Raw genomic sequence first — 21,236 nt, forward strand, 5'->3', positions numbered from 1 at the left:
AGAGCAAACTGTCCTCACTGTGGGCAGGGCTTGCACAGGGCGTGAAGGGCAATCAGGAGGGGATGAGGTGGGAATGCGCCAACCTGGACAGAGCTGTGTTGGGCAGGGATGGAAAACGAGGAGGACAAGGCAGGGCAGCCTTGCACACCAGGAGCCCATGGAGACTGTTTCGCGGTAGCTGGAGCAGGATGCCACCATGCTGCACACGGTGGACGTGCAAGACGATACCATTTGCTGAACGAAGTTCTATGTATTTGCTTTTAGTGAGAGCAGGATAGGTTTTTCACAACAGAAGTTTTTTCTGTTTTAAACAAATTTTTTAAGATTTTCAAACAGCTGTGTCCACATTACCCTAAAGGGCAGCAGGACTCCTGTTAGCTCATATCCTTGAAAAACGGACTGGGGGCGGCCACACACCAGGCCTGCCAGCAGAGTGCAGGGTAGCATCATGGAATAGAACTCAAGGATGTTTTGCAGGTGTGAGCCTGGGTGGAAGCACAGAGACTCTTTCAGGGCCAGTCACTGGCTCTCCCTGCGCATGCCTGAAGGACATGGGAAAGCCACCTTCCCAGCCTGAGGTGGGAGAAGCTGTCCAGGAGGGTCCTGCAGAGCACAGAGAGGATGGGGCGTGCAGGTGATTCTCGGGAAGTCTCCTACTGCAGAGAGAGACACGACTTCCCTCTTTCCTTTCAGACCTTTAAACAGAACACATGTAAAAGCTTTACTTTTTTTTCTTTGTAGATGCACTTGAGTTCTGCATTGTATCAGAACCTCAAAAGTAACTAATTTTGAAGAGTAAAAATCAAAACACATTAACGAGACCTTTTATTTTTCATTTCCAGCTACCGATAGTCTTTATAAACTTTCTCTGCAAACCCTCAATGCAGACATTTTCTTAAAACAACGCCAGACCTCACCGACACCTGCCTCTCCTTCTCCCCCCGCCGCCCCCTGCCCGTTTGCAGCCCGGGGCAGCTACAGCAGCATCGTCAACAGCAGCTCCAACAGGTGGGTCCCTGGCTCTGCCACTCTTCAGATAACTTAAGTTCTGCAGGTGCTCGCCCCCTTCAAGTGGAAATGCTTAGTGGCCACAGCCTGCTGTCCTGTCCTGCCTCTCACATCTGTGCTGTTCAGTGTTCTGCCCTTGCCCAGGGTCAGTGCTCCCATGTCTATGCCAGACTCCAGTCGTCAGCTTTCATCACCCAGGAACCAACAGGTTCATCATTTAACTTAGAATTACATTATAATTCTAGAGTCAGTAAGCATCCTGAGTATTAAATGAAGATCTACAGATGCCCTGTGCATGGAGGACGTGGCTTTACGGGACATTTATTTTGAGCTTAAGGCAGTGGAGCTGAGCATTTAAAAGACCAGGGTCTGGCACAAGCCTGGCTGTCACAAGAGGTGCTGCCAGAAGTGCTGTTGCCCATGGGAGGCAGCCTTCCAACTGCACTCCTCCATGGAGGTCCAGAGCCCCCGCTGTATTTGCCTAAGTTAGCAGCGAGAGTGAGGAACCTGTAACAAGTTCTTACTGTATGTCCACACTGCTGTCAGCTCTGCGTGTCACCCCCAGCAAGCACAGCTCAGGTGCCATCACCATCCCAGCCTTTCACTTGGGGAGCCACCTACCCACCTGCAGCAACCCTGCCCAGTTTTTATCTCTCGCCAAAGAGGCAGTAACCACTGAGGCTGGGGGCAGGCTGCCCTGCTTGGGACCTTGCTGAATCAGGCCCCTCACCGGCTCCTGACAGGAGCAGATGAGCCCTGTCGAGCTTTGTTGCCCACCGGCAATCTCTTGTTCTCCTCGTTCTACAACCCACTGGCTCCCTCTCTGGTGCTCTTCTCTGCTGGGATTGCAGCCTTTCCAGTCCCTCGTCCAGTCAGCTCATCCCCGCCCTCGTCTCTTTCCTAGGGGCCCTATATTTTTGTACCTCTCCCCCAAGTCCCTATGTCCCATCAGACTGCACAGTCTTAGGTGTGGGAGCATTTTACATGAGGCTGGGCCATGGTCTGGGGGCTGCCCTGGGCCCAGCCCCAATGAAAGTACTGTGTGCACTCAGTCCTGTGGCAGTCCCACCGCCTGAGACAAGGGCCCCCAGCGGCCGTCCACTGTGGACAGTGCTGATGAGGAATGACCTTGGTCTTTGCTTCTCCCTTCAAGTGACCCTAAACCCAAGCAGCCAAATGGAAGCAAACACAAATTGACAAAAGCAGCCTCACTCCCTGGCAAGAACGGCAACCCCACTTTTGCTGCAGTCACAGCCGGGTATGACAAGAGCCCAGGTGAGTGGCTTGGTGTTGGACCTGTCACACCCCGGCTGTGGGCAGGGCAGAATTGCCCAGTTGATTGATTCAGAGTGTATTGTTACAGGAGGGAATGGCTTTGCTAAAGTTTCTTCAAACAAAACAGATTTTTCCAGCAGCCTTGGCATTTCACACACTCCTGTTGACAGCGACGGCTCAGACAGGTACAGTAGACCATTCTTAATCGAAAGATAAATGTTCCTCAAGGCAAGTCAGCCTCTTCTGTCCATACTTGTGTCTCCCCTAGATTACAGGTAGGCCATCAAAGCAGTCAGGCACCTCTAGAAACCCCTGTCTGTTGTGTGGAATCAGAGCCACTTGCTGTGCTCCCCCTGGCGGCACCCCCGACAGGGAAGGAGGCACACATGGCATCTCAGGGATTCAGATGTGTGCTCATCCTTCTTCATTATCATGGTCACAGGACAGGATGTGATCTGATAATCAGACATAGGAGAACAAAAATGTGCTTGAGAAGGAAATTGAAGCCAGTGCTAGACAGCTTATGGTAAATTATTGGACATGCCACTTTCCTGACCCACAGCAATCCTACTGGGCATGGCGACATACAGTGCTTGCCTTGGCTCATGGTCCCAGATAAATATCAGTTAACACTGTCAGGATAGTCCCAATTTTACCTACTTTGCACTAAAAGGAATGAGTGCTAGATTTGAAAGTTTTTAAATAAATCTCCCATTACCAGAAAGTAAACATATGGGAAAAAATAGCTATTTTCTCTTCAGAACACTTGCTTTGAACCCAACTCACAGCTTATGGTAGGATAGGAGCTCAGGACCTCTCCGTGCTTAATCCTTCATGGCAGAGAAGCCATGTTCCAGTTCTGCCTTTGTCTTTAATATTTGAGCACCCCCAGTTGAAGCAGCGTCTGCTGTTTGTGAGGCTGTGTGTAATGGGCCTGTCCCCACTAACCACTGTACATCTCTGTGTGTTGTGTTTTCCTCCTGTAACATCCAGCTCGGGTCTGTGGAGTCCTGCCAGCAACCCCGGCAGCCCCGACTTCACTCCCCTCAATTCATTCTCGGCATTCGGAAATTCTTTTAACCTAACTGGTGGTAAGTGTTTAACACTAGACCTGTAAATGATAAGCCTGTAGACAAAGAAGAGAGGAAGACGAAGTCTAGTTTGTGTAGACAGGCCCACTGAAATAGGAAAGGCTGTCACTCAGTAGACATTTCTAAAAGGTGCGTTTCTTCGTCATTGTAGTCAGGTCCCAACAGACATGAGATACGCAGGCTGATTTTAAGGCAACGGGGCTGAGGCTTCTCTCCCAGACAGGTGCTCAGGAGCCCGGGCCCGCTCAGCCCCTGGTACTGTAGCCCGGGAAGAAGGAAGCCCAGCGTGAAGCTCTCAAAAGGGTCTCTTGTTCCACCTCCACCTCCCCACAAGCCCAAAGCCAAAGGCACGAGCTTAGTGCTGGGAGTGCCAGTTGGTTTGTATTCCCAGCATTTAAGAACTTCGAGAAAGGATTTTGTGTCTGAAATACAACTCCTGGCTGTGCTGGGCTCCTTACTTGCTGTCCAGAATTAGAGACAACAGCGCAAGCTTTGCATTCACCACGGTCGTGTCAGAGACGGGGTATTTGCACTCGATGTCATCCAGTGAATGGTGTGGGTAAAGAGCTCAGATTGTGTGCCATGTGCCTGTGTTGTGGGGAACGCCCCCTGTTCCCCATCCTCCCTGGGGTGTGGTGGGAGCTGGCAGAGCAGGTGTGAGACTCCAAGTGAGCAGTGGGGGGACATGTGCCTCTGAATGCCCATCTTGTCCTACATGAGTGAGTGTGGCAACATAAGATACAGAATTGATTGCTTCCTTACTTGCAGAAGTTTTCAGCAAACTCGGGTTATCTCGGTCGTGCAATCAGGCCTCCCAGAGGGGCTGGAACGAGTTTAGTAGTGGCCCTTCCTACCTTTGGGACTCTCCAGCAACGGATCCCAGCCCTTCCTGGCCAGCCAGCTCCGGTTCCCCGACCCACACGGCCTCTGTGAGTACTTGGGGATTGGACCTCACCTGAACCCTCATTATTACTGCTGTCACTGTCACTCAGGCAGCACTGGCGCCGTTATAAAAGCCAGAGAGCAATGTGGAAGGGTCAGGTTAGTTCTTTTATTGTCTCCATTGCTGTGTTCATACTTCTTCAGAGCTGTTACAGTCAAGAAATTATAGAAAGAACAAATGAGCAGCTGTGGGTTTGGTCTCCTAGTAGAGAAAAGTCATTCCAGCATCTTCCCAACCTGTAAATGTGCCCCACCTGTGGCTGGGGCCAGACAGCGACTGAGGGTGGCCTTCACCCTCTCCATCCTGTGGCCCCTCAGCCCCCCAGGAGCAAGCTGCTGGAGGGTCACATTTATTTTGCTTCTGAGAAACACCTGTGTCTTAGCTTGAGCTTTTCCATTGTGCGTTTCTCGGCTAGATTTTTCCGTAAAGACCATGCACCAAAAAAGTATTCTTACCAAGGAAAATAATTACTGGTTTCAGCTTTCACAAAATTATGACAGAAAAAAATATCCCACTGTGATTCTTTCTTCATTCTCAGGAAAACTAAATTAGACAAGCAGGGTTGAACAGGAGATACTTTACCTTCACGGATTTCAAACTTATCTTCACTGTAATCATTCTAGCTTCATTTTTAAAGAATGGTTAAGGTGCCTTTCAAACAGGGGTCAGGAAAGATCTTAGGCTTTGCGGGCCCTGCTGCTTCTGTAGCGTCTGCTCACCTGCGCCACGGCAGCACAGAAGTAGCGGGACGGCACGGCCACAGGCAGGTGCAGCCGTGTTCCGGCAGACCTCCTGTGGACAGAAACAGGCAGGGCTGGATTTGGCCCTCCGACTGTAGTTTGCCAACCTTTCTTTAAAACACCAGACCCTGAGATGCCCATATATATGAAACATTTATATACAAGATAAAGAAGGTTATCGAAGCTGCGGCCCAGCCCCGGTTTGTAGCCTAACCTTCACCCGCGTCCCACCTGCGCGCCTGTCAGTCCCGATGTTCCATGCTACGTTTTCTGTCTTGTCAGTCGATCCTCGGCAACACCAGCAGCTTGTGGTCCACCACTCCATTCTGCAACTCGATCTGGTCCAGCAGCCTGAATAGCACCCTGCCCTTCTCCACCCCAGCCAGCACGCTGCCAAGCATCGGCCTCATGGGCACAGAGACCTCTGCTCCTCATGCTCCCTCCACCTCCAGTCCGGCCGATGATCTGGGGCAAACGTACAACCCGTGGCGGATATGGAGCCCCACAATCGGAAGAAGAAGCTCTGACCCTTGGTCTAATTCGCACTTCCCTCATGAGAATTGAAATTAGGCAAAAAAAAAAAAAAAAGTGGGGGCCCCTCATCTAGATCATGATATGCCAGTTTTTGAGACATCTTTTAAGGCTGTTACTGCTATAGCTTCCCACTCCCCACCCTCCTCATCTTTGCAAAACAGATTCAAGCAGGGCAGGCTCGTACCACTCGCTTCTTTCAGATCTTTCTTGCAATTACGATAATATGAGATTTGCTATTGTGCTTTTAGGGAAAAGTCTGGACTCAGCCACAAACTCTAGTAAGGCCTGTACATCTGAAAACCTTAACTGCTATCAAGTTTCCACCACCTGTCTTCTTCCATCCTTTATTTATCTGTATGAACACAAATTTGACATTTACAGCTAAGGAAATAATTTGAGTTGAATCAGAAGTCCTGGCATGTGACAATTTTATTAAATTACCAAGTTTGGTTTTTAATAATTTCACAATATTATGCGCCAAGATCTAATTTTAAAAACGTATGAGGACTTTGTGCTGAAAAATACAGAGTATTTTTTTAAAATAAGGCTGTCTTGGTTTAAAAGCAGATTACAGAAATGTAAGTCAACTTTAAGAACAGTGAATGAATGTAAAAACATTCGGTTGAGACCATATGCATTTTCTGTGCTGTTTGTACTTGAGGTATGTACCATTTGTATACCTGAATTTATTTTAAAGATAAACTGAAATGCACATAGCCAAGTCTTGAAATACAAGATTGAATGTGTATTTCTTAAAAATACAACTTTGTGTTGTACTTTGAAATAAATGATGCTTTTTTCAAAAGCCTTGAATTGTTGTGTGTCTCTTCTTTACAGCAAGATTAATTTATTTGGATTCTCTCACCCCAAAGTACACCCTTCTATCATTGCCTTATTCTATGCAGTTTGATTTATCGTGGCTGGAACCTCCTATGGTCTAAATTCCGTGTCTTTCCACGGTGGTCATTGAAGGTCCCTGATAGAAAAAAATGCACACATCTAATATGTCTTCATCCTTTTAAATAGAAGAGTGTTGACCCTTTTCCAATTTTAAAACTCCCACAAATCCTCCAAATGGTACCTGTAGAAATAACACATACACACATGCCAGGTAAGCTGGGAATGCCACAATAGTGTCAGTTTGGTTTAATCTTTCAGAAAGTCTTGCCTGGTTTCTTCCCCCTGCCCCCACTCCCGGAAGATGGTGGTGTAGGAGGATGCTGGGCTCACCACGTCCTGCTGATCACTTAGATTCCACCCACATCAGACTAACCCAGAAAACCACCAGAAGACTAGCAGAACAGATTCTCCAGAGCCAAGCATGGACAAGAGGCCCACGGAAGAGGGTAGGAAGGGTGGAAAGGCGGTGCACGCTACATGGACTGGCAGGAGGGAGCCGGGACGGTGGAGGGGCAGCCCGCCTGGCAAGGCAGAGCCCCCAAGTCTGGCTTGCAAAAGCAAAGGGGCTGGACTGCATGAGTTCTGACAGCCAGCAGGACTTAACATCTGGAATGTTATAAGTCAACAGCTCTGCTCGGAGAGTGGGAGGGCTAGAGGACAACGGGAGGGAGAGTTATTGAGTCCCTGGAAGGACAGAGCTCTACGGGGGAACAAAAGTGCTGGCAAGCGCCATTTCCCTCTCCCCTCCCCCAGCCAAAATTCTAAAGGGAACAAGTTCCCGCCACCAAACTTCCTTGCACTGCGCAAACACCCAATGCTATGCTTCTGTGGATCCATCCCTCCGAGGGTCTGCCTCCCTCCCACCCCTGTGCACCTTGTGGATCCACCCCGGCTAATATGCCAGATCCCATAGAAGCAGCACCACAAGCCTGGCAGTGTGCAAGTAGCCCAGACAGGGGCCACACCACTCCACAGTGAGTCCTGCCTCTGGGAGAGGGGAAGATAAGGCACACACCAGTCTGACTGTGGCCCAGCGGTGGGCTGGGGGCAGACATCAGGTCTGACTGCAGCCCCACCCACCAACGCAAGTTACTCCAGACAACACAGAAGAAGAGCCCTGCAGTTCCGTGCCACTCCAGGGACTATCCAAAATGACAAAATGGAAGAATTCTCCTCAAAAGAAACTCCAGGAAGTAGTGACAGCTAATGAACTGATCAAAAACGATTTAAACAGTATAACAAAATGAATTTAAAATAATAGTCATAAAATTAACCGCTGGGCTTGAAAAAAGTATAGAGGACAGCACAGAATCTATTGCTACAGAGATCAAGGGACTAAGAAACAGGAGGAGCTAAAAAATGCTATAAATGAGCTGCAATTGAAGAGACAGAGGAGAGAATAGGTGAATTAGAAGATAAAATTATGGAAAAAGAGGAAGCTGAGAAAAAGATTAAAAAAATCCAGGAGTATGAGGGGAGAATTAGAGAACTAAGTGATGCAATCAAATGGAACAATATCTGTGTCATAGGAATTCCAGAAGAAGAAGAGAGAGAGAAAGGGGCTGAAGGTGTACTTGAACAAATCATAGCTGAGAACTTCCCTGATCTGGGGAAGAAAAAGGGCATTGAAATCCAAGAGGCACAGAGAACTCCCATCGGACATAACTTGAATCAGTCTTCCACACGATATACCATAGTGAAACTGGCAAAATACAAGGATAAAGAGAGAATTCTGAAAGCAGCTAGGTATAAATGGGCCCTAACATACAAAGGTAGACACATAAGGGTAGTATCAGACCTGTCTACTGAAACTTGGCAGGCCAGAAAGGAATGGCAGGAAATCTTCAATGTGATGAACAGAAAAAATATGCAGCCGAGAATCCTTTATCCAGCAAGTCTGTCATTCAGAATAGGAGGAGAGATAAAGGTCTTCCCAAACAAAAACTGAAGGAACTTATCACCACTAAACCAGCCCTACAAGAGATCCTAAGGGGGACTCTGAAAGTGAACTGTTGCAAGGATCACAAAGTACCAGAGACATCACTACAAGCATGAAACCTACAGATACCACAATGACTAAACCCATATCTTTCAATAATAACACTGAATGTAAATGGGCTAAATGCTCCAACCAAAAGACATAGGGTATCAGAATGGATAAAAAAACAAGACCCATCTATTTTCTGTCTACAAGAGACTCATTTTTTTTTAATTTTTTTTTAAAGTTTATTTATTTTTGAGACAAAGAGAGACAGAGTATGAACGGGGGAGGGTCAGAGAGAGGGAGACACAGATTCTGAAATAGGCTCCAGGCTCCGAGCTGTCAGCACAGAGCCTGTGACAGGTCACAGACTGCAAGATCATGACCTGAGCCGAAGTCGGCCGCTTAACCAACTGAGCCACCCAGGCGCCCCAAAAGACTCATTTTAGACCTGAGGACACCTTCAGATTGTAAGTGAGGGGATGGAGAACTATCTATCATGCTACTGGAAGTCAAAAGAAAGCTGGAGTAGCCATACTTATATCAGACAAACTAGACTTTATATTAAAGGCTGTAACAAGATGAAGAAGGGCATTATATAATAATTACAGGGTCTATCCATCAGGAAGAGCTAACAAATATAAATGTCTATGCACCAAGTATGGGAGCCCCCAAATATATAAAACAATCACAAACATAAGCAATCTTATTGATAAGAATGTGGTAATTGCAGGAGACTTTAATACTCCACTTACAACAATGGACAGATCATATAGACAGAGAATCAATAAAGAAACAAGGGCCCTGAATGATATACTAGACCAGATGAACTTGACAGATACATTCAGAACTTTTCATCCTAAAGCAGCAGAATATACTTTCTTCTCGAGTGCACATGGAACATTCTCTAAGATAGATCACATACTGGGTCACAAAACAGCCCTTAAGTAGTATAAAAGAATTGAGATCATGCCATGCACACTTTCAGACCACAATGCTATGAAACTTGAAATCAACCACAGAAAAAGTCTAGAAAACCTCCAAAAGCATGGAGGTTAAAGAACACCCTACTAAAGAATGAATGGGTCAACCAGGCAATTAGAGAAGAAATTTAAAAATATATGGAAACAAATGAAAATGAAAATACAACAATCCAAATGCTTTGGGATGCAGCAAAGACAGTCCTGAGAGGAAAATACATTGCAACCCAGGCCTATCTCAAGAAACAAGAAAAGTCCCAAATATAAAATCTAACAGCACACCTAAAGGAAATGGAAGCAGAACAGCAAAGACACCCCAAACCCAGCAGAAGAAGAGAAATAATAAAGATCAGAGCAGAAATAAACAATATAGAATCTAAAAAAACTGTAGAGCAGATCAATGAAACAAAGAGTTGGTTTTTTGAAAAATAAAAAAAATTGATAAACCTCTAGCTAGGCTTCTCAAAAAGAAAAGGGAGATGACCCAAATAGATAAAATCATGAATGAAAATGGAATTATTACAACCAATCCCTCAGAGATACAAGCAATTATCAGGGAATACTATGAAAAATTATATGCCAACAAACTGGACAACCTGGAAGAAATGGACAAATTCCTAAACACCCACACACTTCCAAAACTCAAACAGGAAGAAATAGAAAGCTTGAACAGACCCATAACCAGCGAAAAATTGAATCAGTTATCAAAAATCTCCCAACAAATAAGAGTCCAGGACCAGATGGCTTCCCAGGGGAGTTCTACCAGATGTTTAAAGCAGAGATAATACCTATCCTTCTCAAGCTGTTCCAAAAAAATAGAAAGGGAAGGAAAACTTCCAGACTTATTCTATGAAGCCAGTATTACTTTGATTCCTAAACCAGACAGACACCCAGTAAAAAAAGAGAACTACATGCCAATATCCCTGATGAATATGGATGCAAAAATTCTCAATAACATACTAGCAAATAGAATTCAACAGCATATAAAAAGAATTCTTCACCATGATCAAGTGGGATTCATTCCTGGGCTGCAGGGCTGGTTCAACATTCACAAATCAATCAATGTGATATATCACATTAATAAAAGAAAAGATAAGAACCGTATGATCCTGTCAATCAATGCAGAAAAAGCATTTGACAAAATTTGACAAAATTCTTAATAAAAACCCTCGAGAAAGGGTAGAAGGAACATACTTAAACATCATAAAAGCCATTTATGAAAAGCCCACAGCTAATATCATCCTCAATGGGGAAAAACTGAGAGCTTTCCCCCTGAGATCAGGAACACGACAGGGATGTCCACTCTCACCACTGTTGTTTAACATAGTGTTGGTAGTGCTAGCATCAGCAATCAGACAACAAAAGGAAATGAAAGGCATCAAAATTGGCAAAGATGAAGTTAAGCTTTCACTTTTTGCAGATGACATGATATTATACATGGAAAAGCCGATAGACTCCACCAAAAGTCTGCTAGAACTGATACATGAATTCAGCAAAGTCACAGGATACAAAATCAATGTTCAGAAATCAGTTGCATTCTTATACACTAATAATGAAACAACAGAAAGACAAATAAAGAAACTGATCCCATTCACAATTGCACCAAGAAGCATAAAATACCTAGGAATAAACCTAACCAAAGATGTAAAAGATCTGTATGCTGAAAACTATAGAAAGCTTATGAAGGAAATTGAAGCAGATATAAAGAAATGGAAAAACATTTCGTGCTCATGGATTGGAAGAATAAATATTGTTAAAATATCAATACTACCCAAAGCTACCTACACATTCAGTGCAATCCCAATCAAAATTGCACCAACATTCTTCTTGAAGCTAGAACAAGCAATCCTAAAATTTGTATGGAACCACAAAAGGCCCCGAATAGCCAAAGTAATTTTGAAGAAGACCAAAGCAGGAGGCATCACAATCCCAGACTTTAGCCTCTACTACAAAGCTGTAATCATCAAGACAGCATGGTATTGGCACAAAAACAGACACATAGACCAATGGAATAGAATAGAAAACCCAGAACTAGACCCACAAAAGTATGGCCAACTAATCTTTGACAAAGCAGGAAAGAATATCCAATGGAAAAAAGACAGTCTCTTTAACAAATGGTGCTGGGAGAACTGGACAGCAACATGCAGAAGGATGAAACTAGACCACTTTCTTACACCATTCACAAAAACAAACTCAAAATGGATAAAGGACCTGAATGTGAGACAGGAAACCGTCAAAACCCTAGAGGAGAAAGCAGGCAAAAACCTCTCTGACCTCAGCCACAGCAATTTCTTACTTGACACATCCCCAAAGGCAAGGGAATTAAAAGCAAAAATATTGGGACCTCATGAAGATAAAAAGCTTCTGCACAGCAAAGGAAACAATCAACAAAACTAAAAGGCAACCAACGGAATGGAAAAGATATTTGCAAATGACATATCGGACAAAGGGCTAGTATCCAAAATCTATAAAGAGCTCACCAAACTCCACACCCGAAAAACAAATAATCCAGTGAAGAAATGGGCAGAAAACATGAATAGACACTTCTCTAAAGAAGACATCCAGGGGCGCCTGGGTGACTCAGTTGGGCGTCCAACTTCAGCTCAGGTCATGATCTTGCGGTCTGTGAGTTCGAGCCCCGCGTCAGGCTCTGTGCTGACAGCTCGGAGCCTGGAGCCTGGAGCCTGTTTCAGATTCTGTGTCTCCCTCTCTCTCCGACCCTCCCCCATTCATGCTCTGTCTCTTTCTGTCTCAAAAATAAATAAACGTTAAAAAAAAAAAAAAAAAGACATCCAGATGGCCAACAGGCACATGAAAAGATGCTCAATGTCACTCCTCATCAGGGAAATACAAATCAAAATCACACTCAGATATCACCTCACACCAGTCAGAGTGGCTAAAATGAACAAATCAGGAGACTATAGATGCTGGAGAGGATGTGGAGAAACGGGAACCCTCTTGCGCTGTTGGTGGGAATGCAAACTGGTGCAGCTGCTCTGGAAAACAGTGTGGAGGTTCCTCAAAAAATTAAAAATAGACCTACCCTATGACCCAGCAATAGCACTGCTAGGAATTTACCCAAGGGATACAGGAGTACTGATGCATAGGGGCACTTGTACTCCAATGTTTATAGCAGCACTCTCAACAATAGCCAAACTATGGAAAGAGCCTAAATAATCCATCAACTGATGAATGGGTGAAGAAATTGTGGTTTATATACACAATGGAATACTACATGGCAATGAGAAAGAATGAAATATGGCCTTTTGTAGCAACGTGGATGGAACTGGAGAGTGTGATGCTAAGTGAAATAAGTCATACAGAGAAAGACAGATACCATATGTTTTCACTCTTATGTTGATCCTGATAAACTTAACAGAAGACCATGGGGGAGGGGAAGACAAAAAAAAAAAAAAAAGAGGTTAGAGAGGGAGAGAGCCAAAGCATAAGAGACTGTTAAAAACTGAGAACAAACTGAGGGTTGATGGGGGGTGGGAGGGAGGGGAGGTTGGGTGATGGGTATTGAGGAGGGCACCTTCTGGGATGAGCACTGGGTGTTGTATGGAAACCAATTTGACAATAAATTTCATAATAAAAAAAAGTCTTGCCTGTTCCAACTTACTTTTCTCAGTCACTTATTTCCAGTCTATTTTAAAGCCAGCCTTTGAACACCCAGTCTTGCTGGGTAACCAGGAGACACTAAGCACAAATGTTCTGCTTGAGCCCAGTTACATCATGAAGAAATCCACCCATCCCCAAGAATGTCACAGTGGTTCAACTGAAATGTACAAAAGGAATTTGAGTCCTACCTCTTCTCTGCTTTACACCAAGGCTCAGTAGAACCAGACACCTCGCTTTTCCAGCCTGTGTCTTGCCATGCAGGGACAGACACCAGATTCCTATACAGTCAGAACTCTGGCATTCTGGGCTCGTGGCGGACCTGGACCTCATGTGGTCTCACTAGCACAATCTCCTGGTACAGCTGCAAAACCAGGACACATTTAGGCTTGAGGTTCTCTTTCTACACCAAAGCAAATACGGCGTTGCAAAGCCATGAAAACAGGTGAACTTCATATTAACCCTCATTTACAAAAATAATTTTGTTGGCAAACTTCACTTCAATAAAGGTAACTCATTAAGGGCTCCTAAATTTGCTCCTTCTTAAGAATCACCTGAGACTACCAAATGTCTTCCTTTTTTTTGTGTGTGTGTGTTTTTTTTTATTCTGAGAGAGAGAGAGAGTGCACGCGAACTGGGGGAGGAGAGAGAGAGAGAGAGAGAGAGAGAGAGAGAGAGAGAGAGAGAGAGAAACCAAGCAGGCTCCACACCTGACCCAGGCCTCGAACTTCCAAACCATGAAATCATGACCTGATCCAAAACCGAGTTTGGACTCTAAACTGACTGAGCCACCCAGTCGCCTCATGCCTTCCTATTTTAAGTTCTAATTTCACCCCATGCAGCTCTCATCAGCAGTACTGAAAAACACTATACACATGAAATTGGGAAAAAATACAAACAAGGGCTTCTGCTGGTACTTGGATTTTCCAAATTACTCTCACAGTAGGTATTTGTATGGCAACATACCAATCTAAAGTCTTCACGGGATTCAGTCTAACACTTTGTGGTGAAAAACTTAACACAATAGTTTGTACTAGATTAATTTAAAATTGAATTTAAAAGTAAAATTGAATTTAAAAGCAAAATTGAATTTAAAAGTAAAAGCTTTATATATTTATACACACACACATATATATACAGTATATATATGTGCACATATATAGTATTTAAATAATTTCTTTTTAAATAGCTTAATTTTATTTAAAAAAATTTATATTTATTTTGAGAGAGAGAATGAGTGGGGGAGGGGCAAGAAAGAGGGAGACAGAGACCCAGGCAGTCCATGCTGTCAGCACAGAGCCTGACGCAAGGCTCGATCTCACAAACTGTGAGACGATGACCTGAGCCGAAACCAAGAGTGGGACACTTAAGGGGCACCTGGGTGGCTCAGTCGGTTAAGACTCTGACTTTGGCTCAGGTCATGATCTCACAGTCCATGAGTTCAAGCCCCATATCGGGGTCTGTGCTGACAGCTCAGAGCCTGGAACCTGCTTTGGACTCTGTGTCTCCCTCTCTCTAACCCTCCCTTGCTTGTACTCTGTCTCTCAAAAATAAACACTAAAAAAAAAGTGAGATGCTTAAATGACTAAGTCACCCAGGTACCCCTAAAATTCTTAGGATACTACAATTCATGAAAATTTAATATGTTACTGAAATTTTAATGTCTAGATTGGTGATGAACTTTAAAAATTTAGACCTAAAATATTTAAATAGTTGTACATTGTTATAGAAAGAAAAAAGATACAAAAAATTTTGATTTACCCTTTCTTAAATGTCAGATTCACAAAATAGGCAGATACTTTTAGATGATGATATACATTTGACCCTTGAATGATTTTGAACTGCACAGGTACACTTATATGTGGATTCTTTTTAATAAATACCTATCTTATATTGTGATTGAAAAGTAAGGTAGAAGTTGCCAAATGACTATAAGCAAAGGGAAGGTGGAGGAAAGGCGCCAGGAAGGCTTCAACTGCATGATTCTGGCCCACCCCTGGCCCTCCTCACCCAGCCCTAGCTGTGTGGAATTGGGTTGAGGCCTTGAACTGAAAGGCAAAGTAACAAGGTCGGGAGAGGGATGGGATCTTGCAGACGTGGTGGGGTCAGTCACTGGCCAGATCTGGCCAAGGACCAAAGAATAACTAGCTTCCCCACCTCCCTCCCCCCTAGGTGAAGGGTCTGGGAGAACATGGGGTTGGGATCAGGAAATAGAGGCCAGAGCTGGACCATGGAACGAACTGGGGTGCTGTCCTCGGTGCTGAAAGCTCTTTAAGCCTGGGAGCTAATACCACCACTTATCAGCATTTCCCTCAGGCAGAAACTTCATTAGAACCACATAAAGGGGGTGAGGTGGAGCAAGTAGCCTAGAGAGACAGGTAAAGGTGTTCTGCCTTCCCCTGGACTCTGGTTGGAAGGAGATTTTGCTGATTCCTGTGTAGAAGGTCAAGGAGCAGGTGTCACTCCAGGATCCAACTTTTCCAGTGAGGATGATGATACATGTGATACTTCATTCTGCTACAGTACTGTACATAGTCACATTTGGGGGAAGTCAAAAGTTATACACAGATTGTGACTGTTCAACTCAAAAGAGTCTTTTAAAGACTTTGACAACAGTCTATAAAAGTTGAATGACAAAGACAATTTTATATGTTTTAAGTACTATCTAAGAAAATAGCTATAACAACAATGAATATTAGAACACAAAGACTTAGACTCTAATGGTATTTCTTGGGCTGTTATTCTAAAGAAACTAGGTTAACCTAGAGAAATACTCGTGTCATCTCACTGGTAACAAAAATTGGAGAAATTCAGAGAAGCTATTATTAACTGTCAGAATAAGCCCCTGATTAGGACAAAAGAAAATGGGGAAAGTTATGATGTGCATTACATCTTAGTATAGCCAGCTTATATCACACACACACACATACACAGAAAAAAAAATGAGTCTAACAAGATTCTTGATATTACCCATAATTGCAGAGATAAATTGCCAATATTAAATGGAGTAATGTTAGAGATATTGTCGGGGATGTCTCCTCTCCAGAGACCTCACAAGATGGACACTGTCTTCACACTTTCCCTCTGCTGTACTTCAAATTGCCAGTATTTCCAGGAAGAGGCCCTGTATATGTGTCTGGTGTTCTGGCTTTCATGCCTGCCACCCAGGGAATGCCCCTTGATCACCTCGCTCTGGTGGCCAGGGGACTTGTTTCATGGGTCTCATGGGACTGTAACAGACAGTTCTTGGTTGGCCACCGCCCCAAGGCACAGCAAAGACTCCTCCAGACTTTCTGAGAAAGAAGCTTATTTGCTTGTCTTAGAGTTTCATTCTGAGGGGCAGGCCTCTGGTTTGGCACTCATCTAGGGGCCTATGAAGTTGCTATCAGGGAACATAAGCCAGAGGACACCTCTGCACTCTCTTCTACCAGTATCAGGTCACCAGTATCTGTGAAAGAAGCCTATTAGCTTATCTTCATAGCTGCGGCCTGAAGGACAGTCTTCTTATTAAACACACATTTAGGGGCTGACTACAGTCCTCTGCAGAGACTAGGATGCTGGCAGACACCCTCTGCCCTTCCCCAGGTGGTCAGTGTCTCTGAGAAAGGAGCTTGTGTTTATATCTGGTGCCCTGCTTTTTTGTCTGCCACCCAAAATACAATTCCCTTGGTAGCTTGGCTCTCATGGCCAGGGCTTGTGTTCACAGGCTCAACAGGATGGTAGCAAAGAAACAGTTCTTAATTGGCTATCACAACAGGGCTCTGTGCAAAGGGAGCCAACAGAAACACCTAGCTTCCAATCTTCCCCTGAAAGAAGTATACTTGCATACTTTAAAAGCTGCTGCCTGAGAGGCACCTGGGTGGCTCAGTCAGTTAAGCGTCCAACTTCAGGTCAGTCATGATCTCCTGGTTTGTGAGTTTGAGCCCCATGTCGGGCTCTGTGCTGACAGCTCAGAGCCTAGAGCCTGCTTTAGATTCTGTGTCTCCCTCTTTCTCTGCCCCTCCCGCACTCATTCATTTCCTTCCTTCCTTCCTTCCTCTCTCTCTCTCTCTCTCTCTCTCTCTCTCTCTCTCTCTCAATAATATAATAAATAAACGTTAAAAAAATTTAAAAAGAAAAAGCTGCTGCCTGATTGTCTGGCTTCCAATCACTAACTCTAGGTGCTAAGTTCCTCCCCTTTAGAACAGTGACAGGTCTTGGCACACCCTCAATTACTGGGAGCCACCACAAGTAAAGTAGACTGCTTGAACAATCACAAAGTCTTGAGAGACAGCAAGAGCTAAAGAAATGTTGAACAACAAAGTCCATCTCCTACTTAGGCTGTTTTAAGACTGGAAAAGTTGACCTTTATCTAACACATAGAAACCAATACAGAGAGACAAGGAAAATGAAGAAAAAGAATAATATGTTCCAATTGAAAGAACAAGATAAATCCTCAGAAAAATACTGTAATGGAACAGAGATAAATTATTTACCTGATAAAGAGTTCAAAATAATGGTCATAAAGATGCTCAATTTTCGCTTTTTGCAGATGACATGATATTATACATGGAAAGTCCGATAGACTCCACCAAAAGTCTGCTAGAACTGATACATGAATTCAGCAAAGTTGCAGGATACAAAATCAACGTGCAGAAATCAGTTGCATTCTTATACACTAACAATGAAGCAACAGAAAGACAAATGAAGAAACTGATCCCATTCACAATTGCACCAAGAAGCATAAAATACCTAGGAATAAATCTAACCAAAGATGTAAAAGATCTGTATGCTGAAAACTATAGAAAGCTTATGCAGGTAATTGAAGAAGATATAAAGAAATGGAAAGACATTCCCTGCTCATGGATTGGAAGAATAAATATTGTCAAAATGTCAATACTACCCAAAGCTATCTACACATTCAATGCAATCCCAATCAAAATTGCACCAGCATTCTTCTCGAAACTAGAACAAGCAATCCTAAAATTCATATGGAACCACAAAAGGCCCCGAATAGCCAAAGTAATTTTGAAGAAGAAGACCAAAGCAGGAGGCATCACAATCCCAGACTTTAGCCTCTACTACAAAGCTGTCATCATCAAGACAGCATGGTATTGGCATAAAAACAGACACATAGACCAATGGAATAGAATAGAAACCCCAGAACTAGACCCACAAACGTATGGCCAACTAATCTTTGACAAAGCAGGAAAGAACATCCAATGGAAAAAAGACAGTCTCTTTAACAAATGGTGCTGGGAGAACTGGACAGCAACATGCAGAAGGTTGAAACTAGACCACTTTCTCACACCATTCACAAAAATAAACTCAAAATGGATAAAGGACCTGAATGTGAGACAGGAAACCATCAAAACCTTAGAGGAGAAAGCAGGAAAAGACCTCTCTGACCTCAGCCGTAGCAATCTCTTACTCGGCACATCCCCAAAGGCAAGGGAATTAAAAGCAAAAGTGAATTACTGGGACCTTATGAAGATGAAAAGCTTCTGCACAGCAAAGGAAACAACCAAAAAAACTAAAAGGCAACCAACGGAATGGGAAAAGATATTTGCAAATGACACATCGGACAAAGGGCTAGTATCCAAAATCTATAAAGAGCTCATCAAACTCCACACCAGAAAAACAAATAACCCAGTGAAGAAATGGGCAGAAAACATGAATAGACACTTCTCTAAAGAAGACATCCGGATGGCCAACAGGCACATGAAAAGATGTTCAACGTCGCTCCTTATCAGGGAAATACAAATCAAAACCACACTCAGATACCACCTCACGCCAGTCAGAGTGGCCAAAATGAAGAAATCAGGAGACTATAGATGCTGGAGAGGATGTGGAGAAACAGGAACCCTCTTGCACTGTTGGTGGGAATGCAAATTGGTGCGGCCGCTCTGGAAAACAGTATGGAGGTTCCTCAGAAAATTAAAAATAGACCTACCCTATGACCCAGCAATAGCACTGCTAGGAATTTATCCAAGGGATACAGGAGTACTGATGCATAGGGGCACCTGTACCCCAATGTTTATAGCAGCACTCTCAACAATAGCCAAATTATGGAAAGAGCCTAAATGTCAATCAACTGATGAATGGATAAAGAAATTGTGGTTTATATACACAATGGAATACTACGTGGCAATGAGAAAAAATGAAATATGGCCTTTTGTAGCAACATGGATGGAACTGGAGAGTGTGATGCTAAGTGAAATAAGCCATACAGAGAAAGACAGATACCATATGGTTTCACTCTTATGTGGATCCTGAGAAACATAACAGAAACCCATGGGGGAGGGGAAGGAAAAAAAAAAAAAAAAAAAAAAAGAGGTTAGAGTGGGAGAGAGCCAAAGCATTAGAGACTGTTAAAAACTGAGAACAAACTGAGGGTTGATGGGGGGTGGGAGGGAGGGCAGGGTGGGTGATGAGTATTGAGGAGGGCACCTTTTGGGATGAGCACTGGGTGTTGTATGGAAACCAATTTGACAGTAAATTTCATATATTAAAAAATAAAAAAAAATAAATAAATAAAGAAAAAAAAAAAAAAAAAAAAAAGATGCTCACTGATCTCAGGGGAAGGATGAATGAACAAAGTAAGAATTTCAACAAAGAGCTAGAAAATATAAGAAAGTACCAAATAAAAGTAACAGAGCTGAAGAATACATGAATTAACTGAGAAACACTATAGAAGTGTTCAACAGCAGAATAGAAAAGGCAGAAGAATGGGTCACTGAATCTGAACACAAGGCAGTGGAACTTACCAGAGAAGCAAAATTTTGAAAGGATGAAAAAGATTGAAGATAGCCTAAGAGACATATGGGACAACATCAAACAGACCAACATTTTACATTATAAGAGTCCCAGAAAGAGAGGAGAGAGAGAGAAAGGGCCAATAAAATTATGTGAGAAAATAATGGCTGAAACTTTCTTAATCTGAGTATAGACACATCCAGATCTAGGAAGCCCAGAGAATTCCAAATAAGATTAACCCAAGACTCACAATAAGATGCATTATAATTATAGTATCAAAATTAAAGAGAGGGAAAGAATCTTAAAAGCAACAAAGATAGGTGTGCCTGGGTGGCTCAGTTGGTTGAGTGCCCAGCTTTGGCTCAGGTCATGATCTCACAACTCTTCACGAGTTCGAGCCCTGCATCGGGCTCTGTACTGACAGCTCAGAACCAGAAGCCTGCCAAGGAGTCTCTGTCTCCCTCTGTCTCTGCCCTTCCCCCACTCATGCTTTTTCTCTCCTTTAAAAATAAATATTAAAAAATTTTTAAGAAAAAAAAGCAACAAGAGAAAAACAACTTGCTAGATATGAGGAAACATACATAAGCCTATTAGATTTTTCAGCACAAACTCTGTAGGCCAGAAGGAAGTGGCACAATATATTAAAACCGCTAAAAGGAAAAAACCACCAACCAAGAATACTCTGCACAGCAAAGTCGTCCTTCAGAATTGAAAGAGAAATAAGGAGTTTTCCAGACAAGCAAAAGGTAAGTAGTTCATCACCAGTAGACAGGCCTAGTAAGAAATGTTAAATGTGGGGCGCCTGGGTGGCTCAGTCAGTTGAGCATCTGACTTCAGCTCAGGTCATGATCTCGCTGTCCGTGAGTTCAAGCGCCACGTCAGGCTCTGTGTTGACAGCCTGCTTCAGATTCTATGTCTCCCTCTCTCTCTGCCCCCTCCCCTATTCACGCTGTGTCTCTCCCTCTCTCTCAAAAATCAATAAAGGTTTTTTAAAAAAAATTTTTAAATTCAGAGAAGCTGAAGCACAGAGTGGGCTCAAACCCACTAACCAAGAGATCGTGACCTGAGCCAAAACCAAGAATCAGACACTTAACCCACTGAGCCTCCCAGCTGCCCAAAAAAAATGTAGAGGTTTTGAATGTATTCAAACCGAGGTTATTTCAACTTAAAATAGACAGTTATAAGTTGTTTTATGTAAACCTCAAAGTAAATGACAAAGCAAAAGCCTCATTTTAGATACATAAAAGAGAAAGAAATCTAAGCATAAAACTACAGAAAATCATCAGATCAAAAAGGAGGTAAACAAGAAGAACAAAGCAATCACAAAATAGCTAAAGAAAAACAAAATGGAAATAAGTACATACCTATCAATAATTAAAGAAGAGTACAACATGCCAGTATAGGAAGACCCTGAACTCACCCCCACCACAG

The 21,236-nt window shown here is 43.4% G+C and overlaps 1 protein-coding gene across 2 annotated transcripts in view; it reads left to right on the forward strand.

The window, feature by feature from the left end:
* TMEM131 (transmembrane protein 131) overlaps positions 1–6,390 on the forward strand; it is a 238,002-nt gene extending 231,612 nt beyond the window's left edge. For both annotated transcript variants that reach the window (XM_042981230.1, XM_042981231.1), the window contains 6 exons: positions 843–1,008; positions 2,162–2,283; positions 2,372–2,468; positions 3,277–3,374; positions 4,143–4,303; positions 5,340–6,390. In XM_042981230.1, coding sequence (XP_042837164.1) covers positions 843–1,008; positions 2,162–2,283; positions 2,372–2,468; positions 3,277–3,374; positions 4,143–4,303; positions 5,340–5,621 — 926 coding nt within the window. In that variant the 3' untranslated portion in view covers positions 5,622–6,390. The remainder of the gene's footprint in view (positions 1–842; positions 1,009–2,161; positions 2,284–2,371; positions 2,469–3,276; positions 3,375–4,142; positions 4,304–5,339) is intronic.
* Positions 6,391–21,236: the final 14,846 nt, after the last annotated feature.

This window comes from Panthera tigris, chromosome A3, assembly GCF_018350195.1.
Source record: "Panthera tigris isolate Pti1 chromosome A3, P.tigris_Pti1_mat1.1, whole genome shotgun sequence".
Lineage (NCBI taxonomy): Eukaryota > Metazoa > Chordata > Mammalia > Carnivora > Felidae > Panthera > Panthera tigris.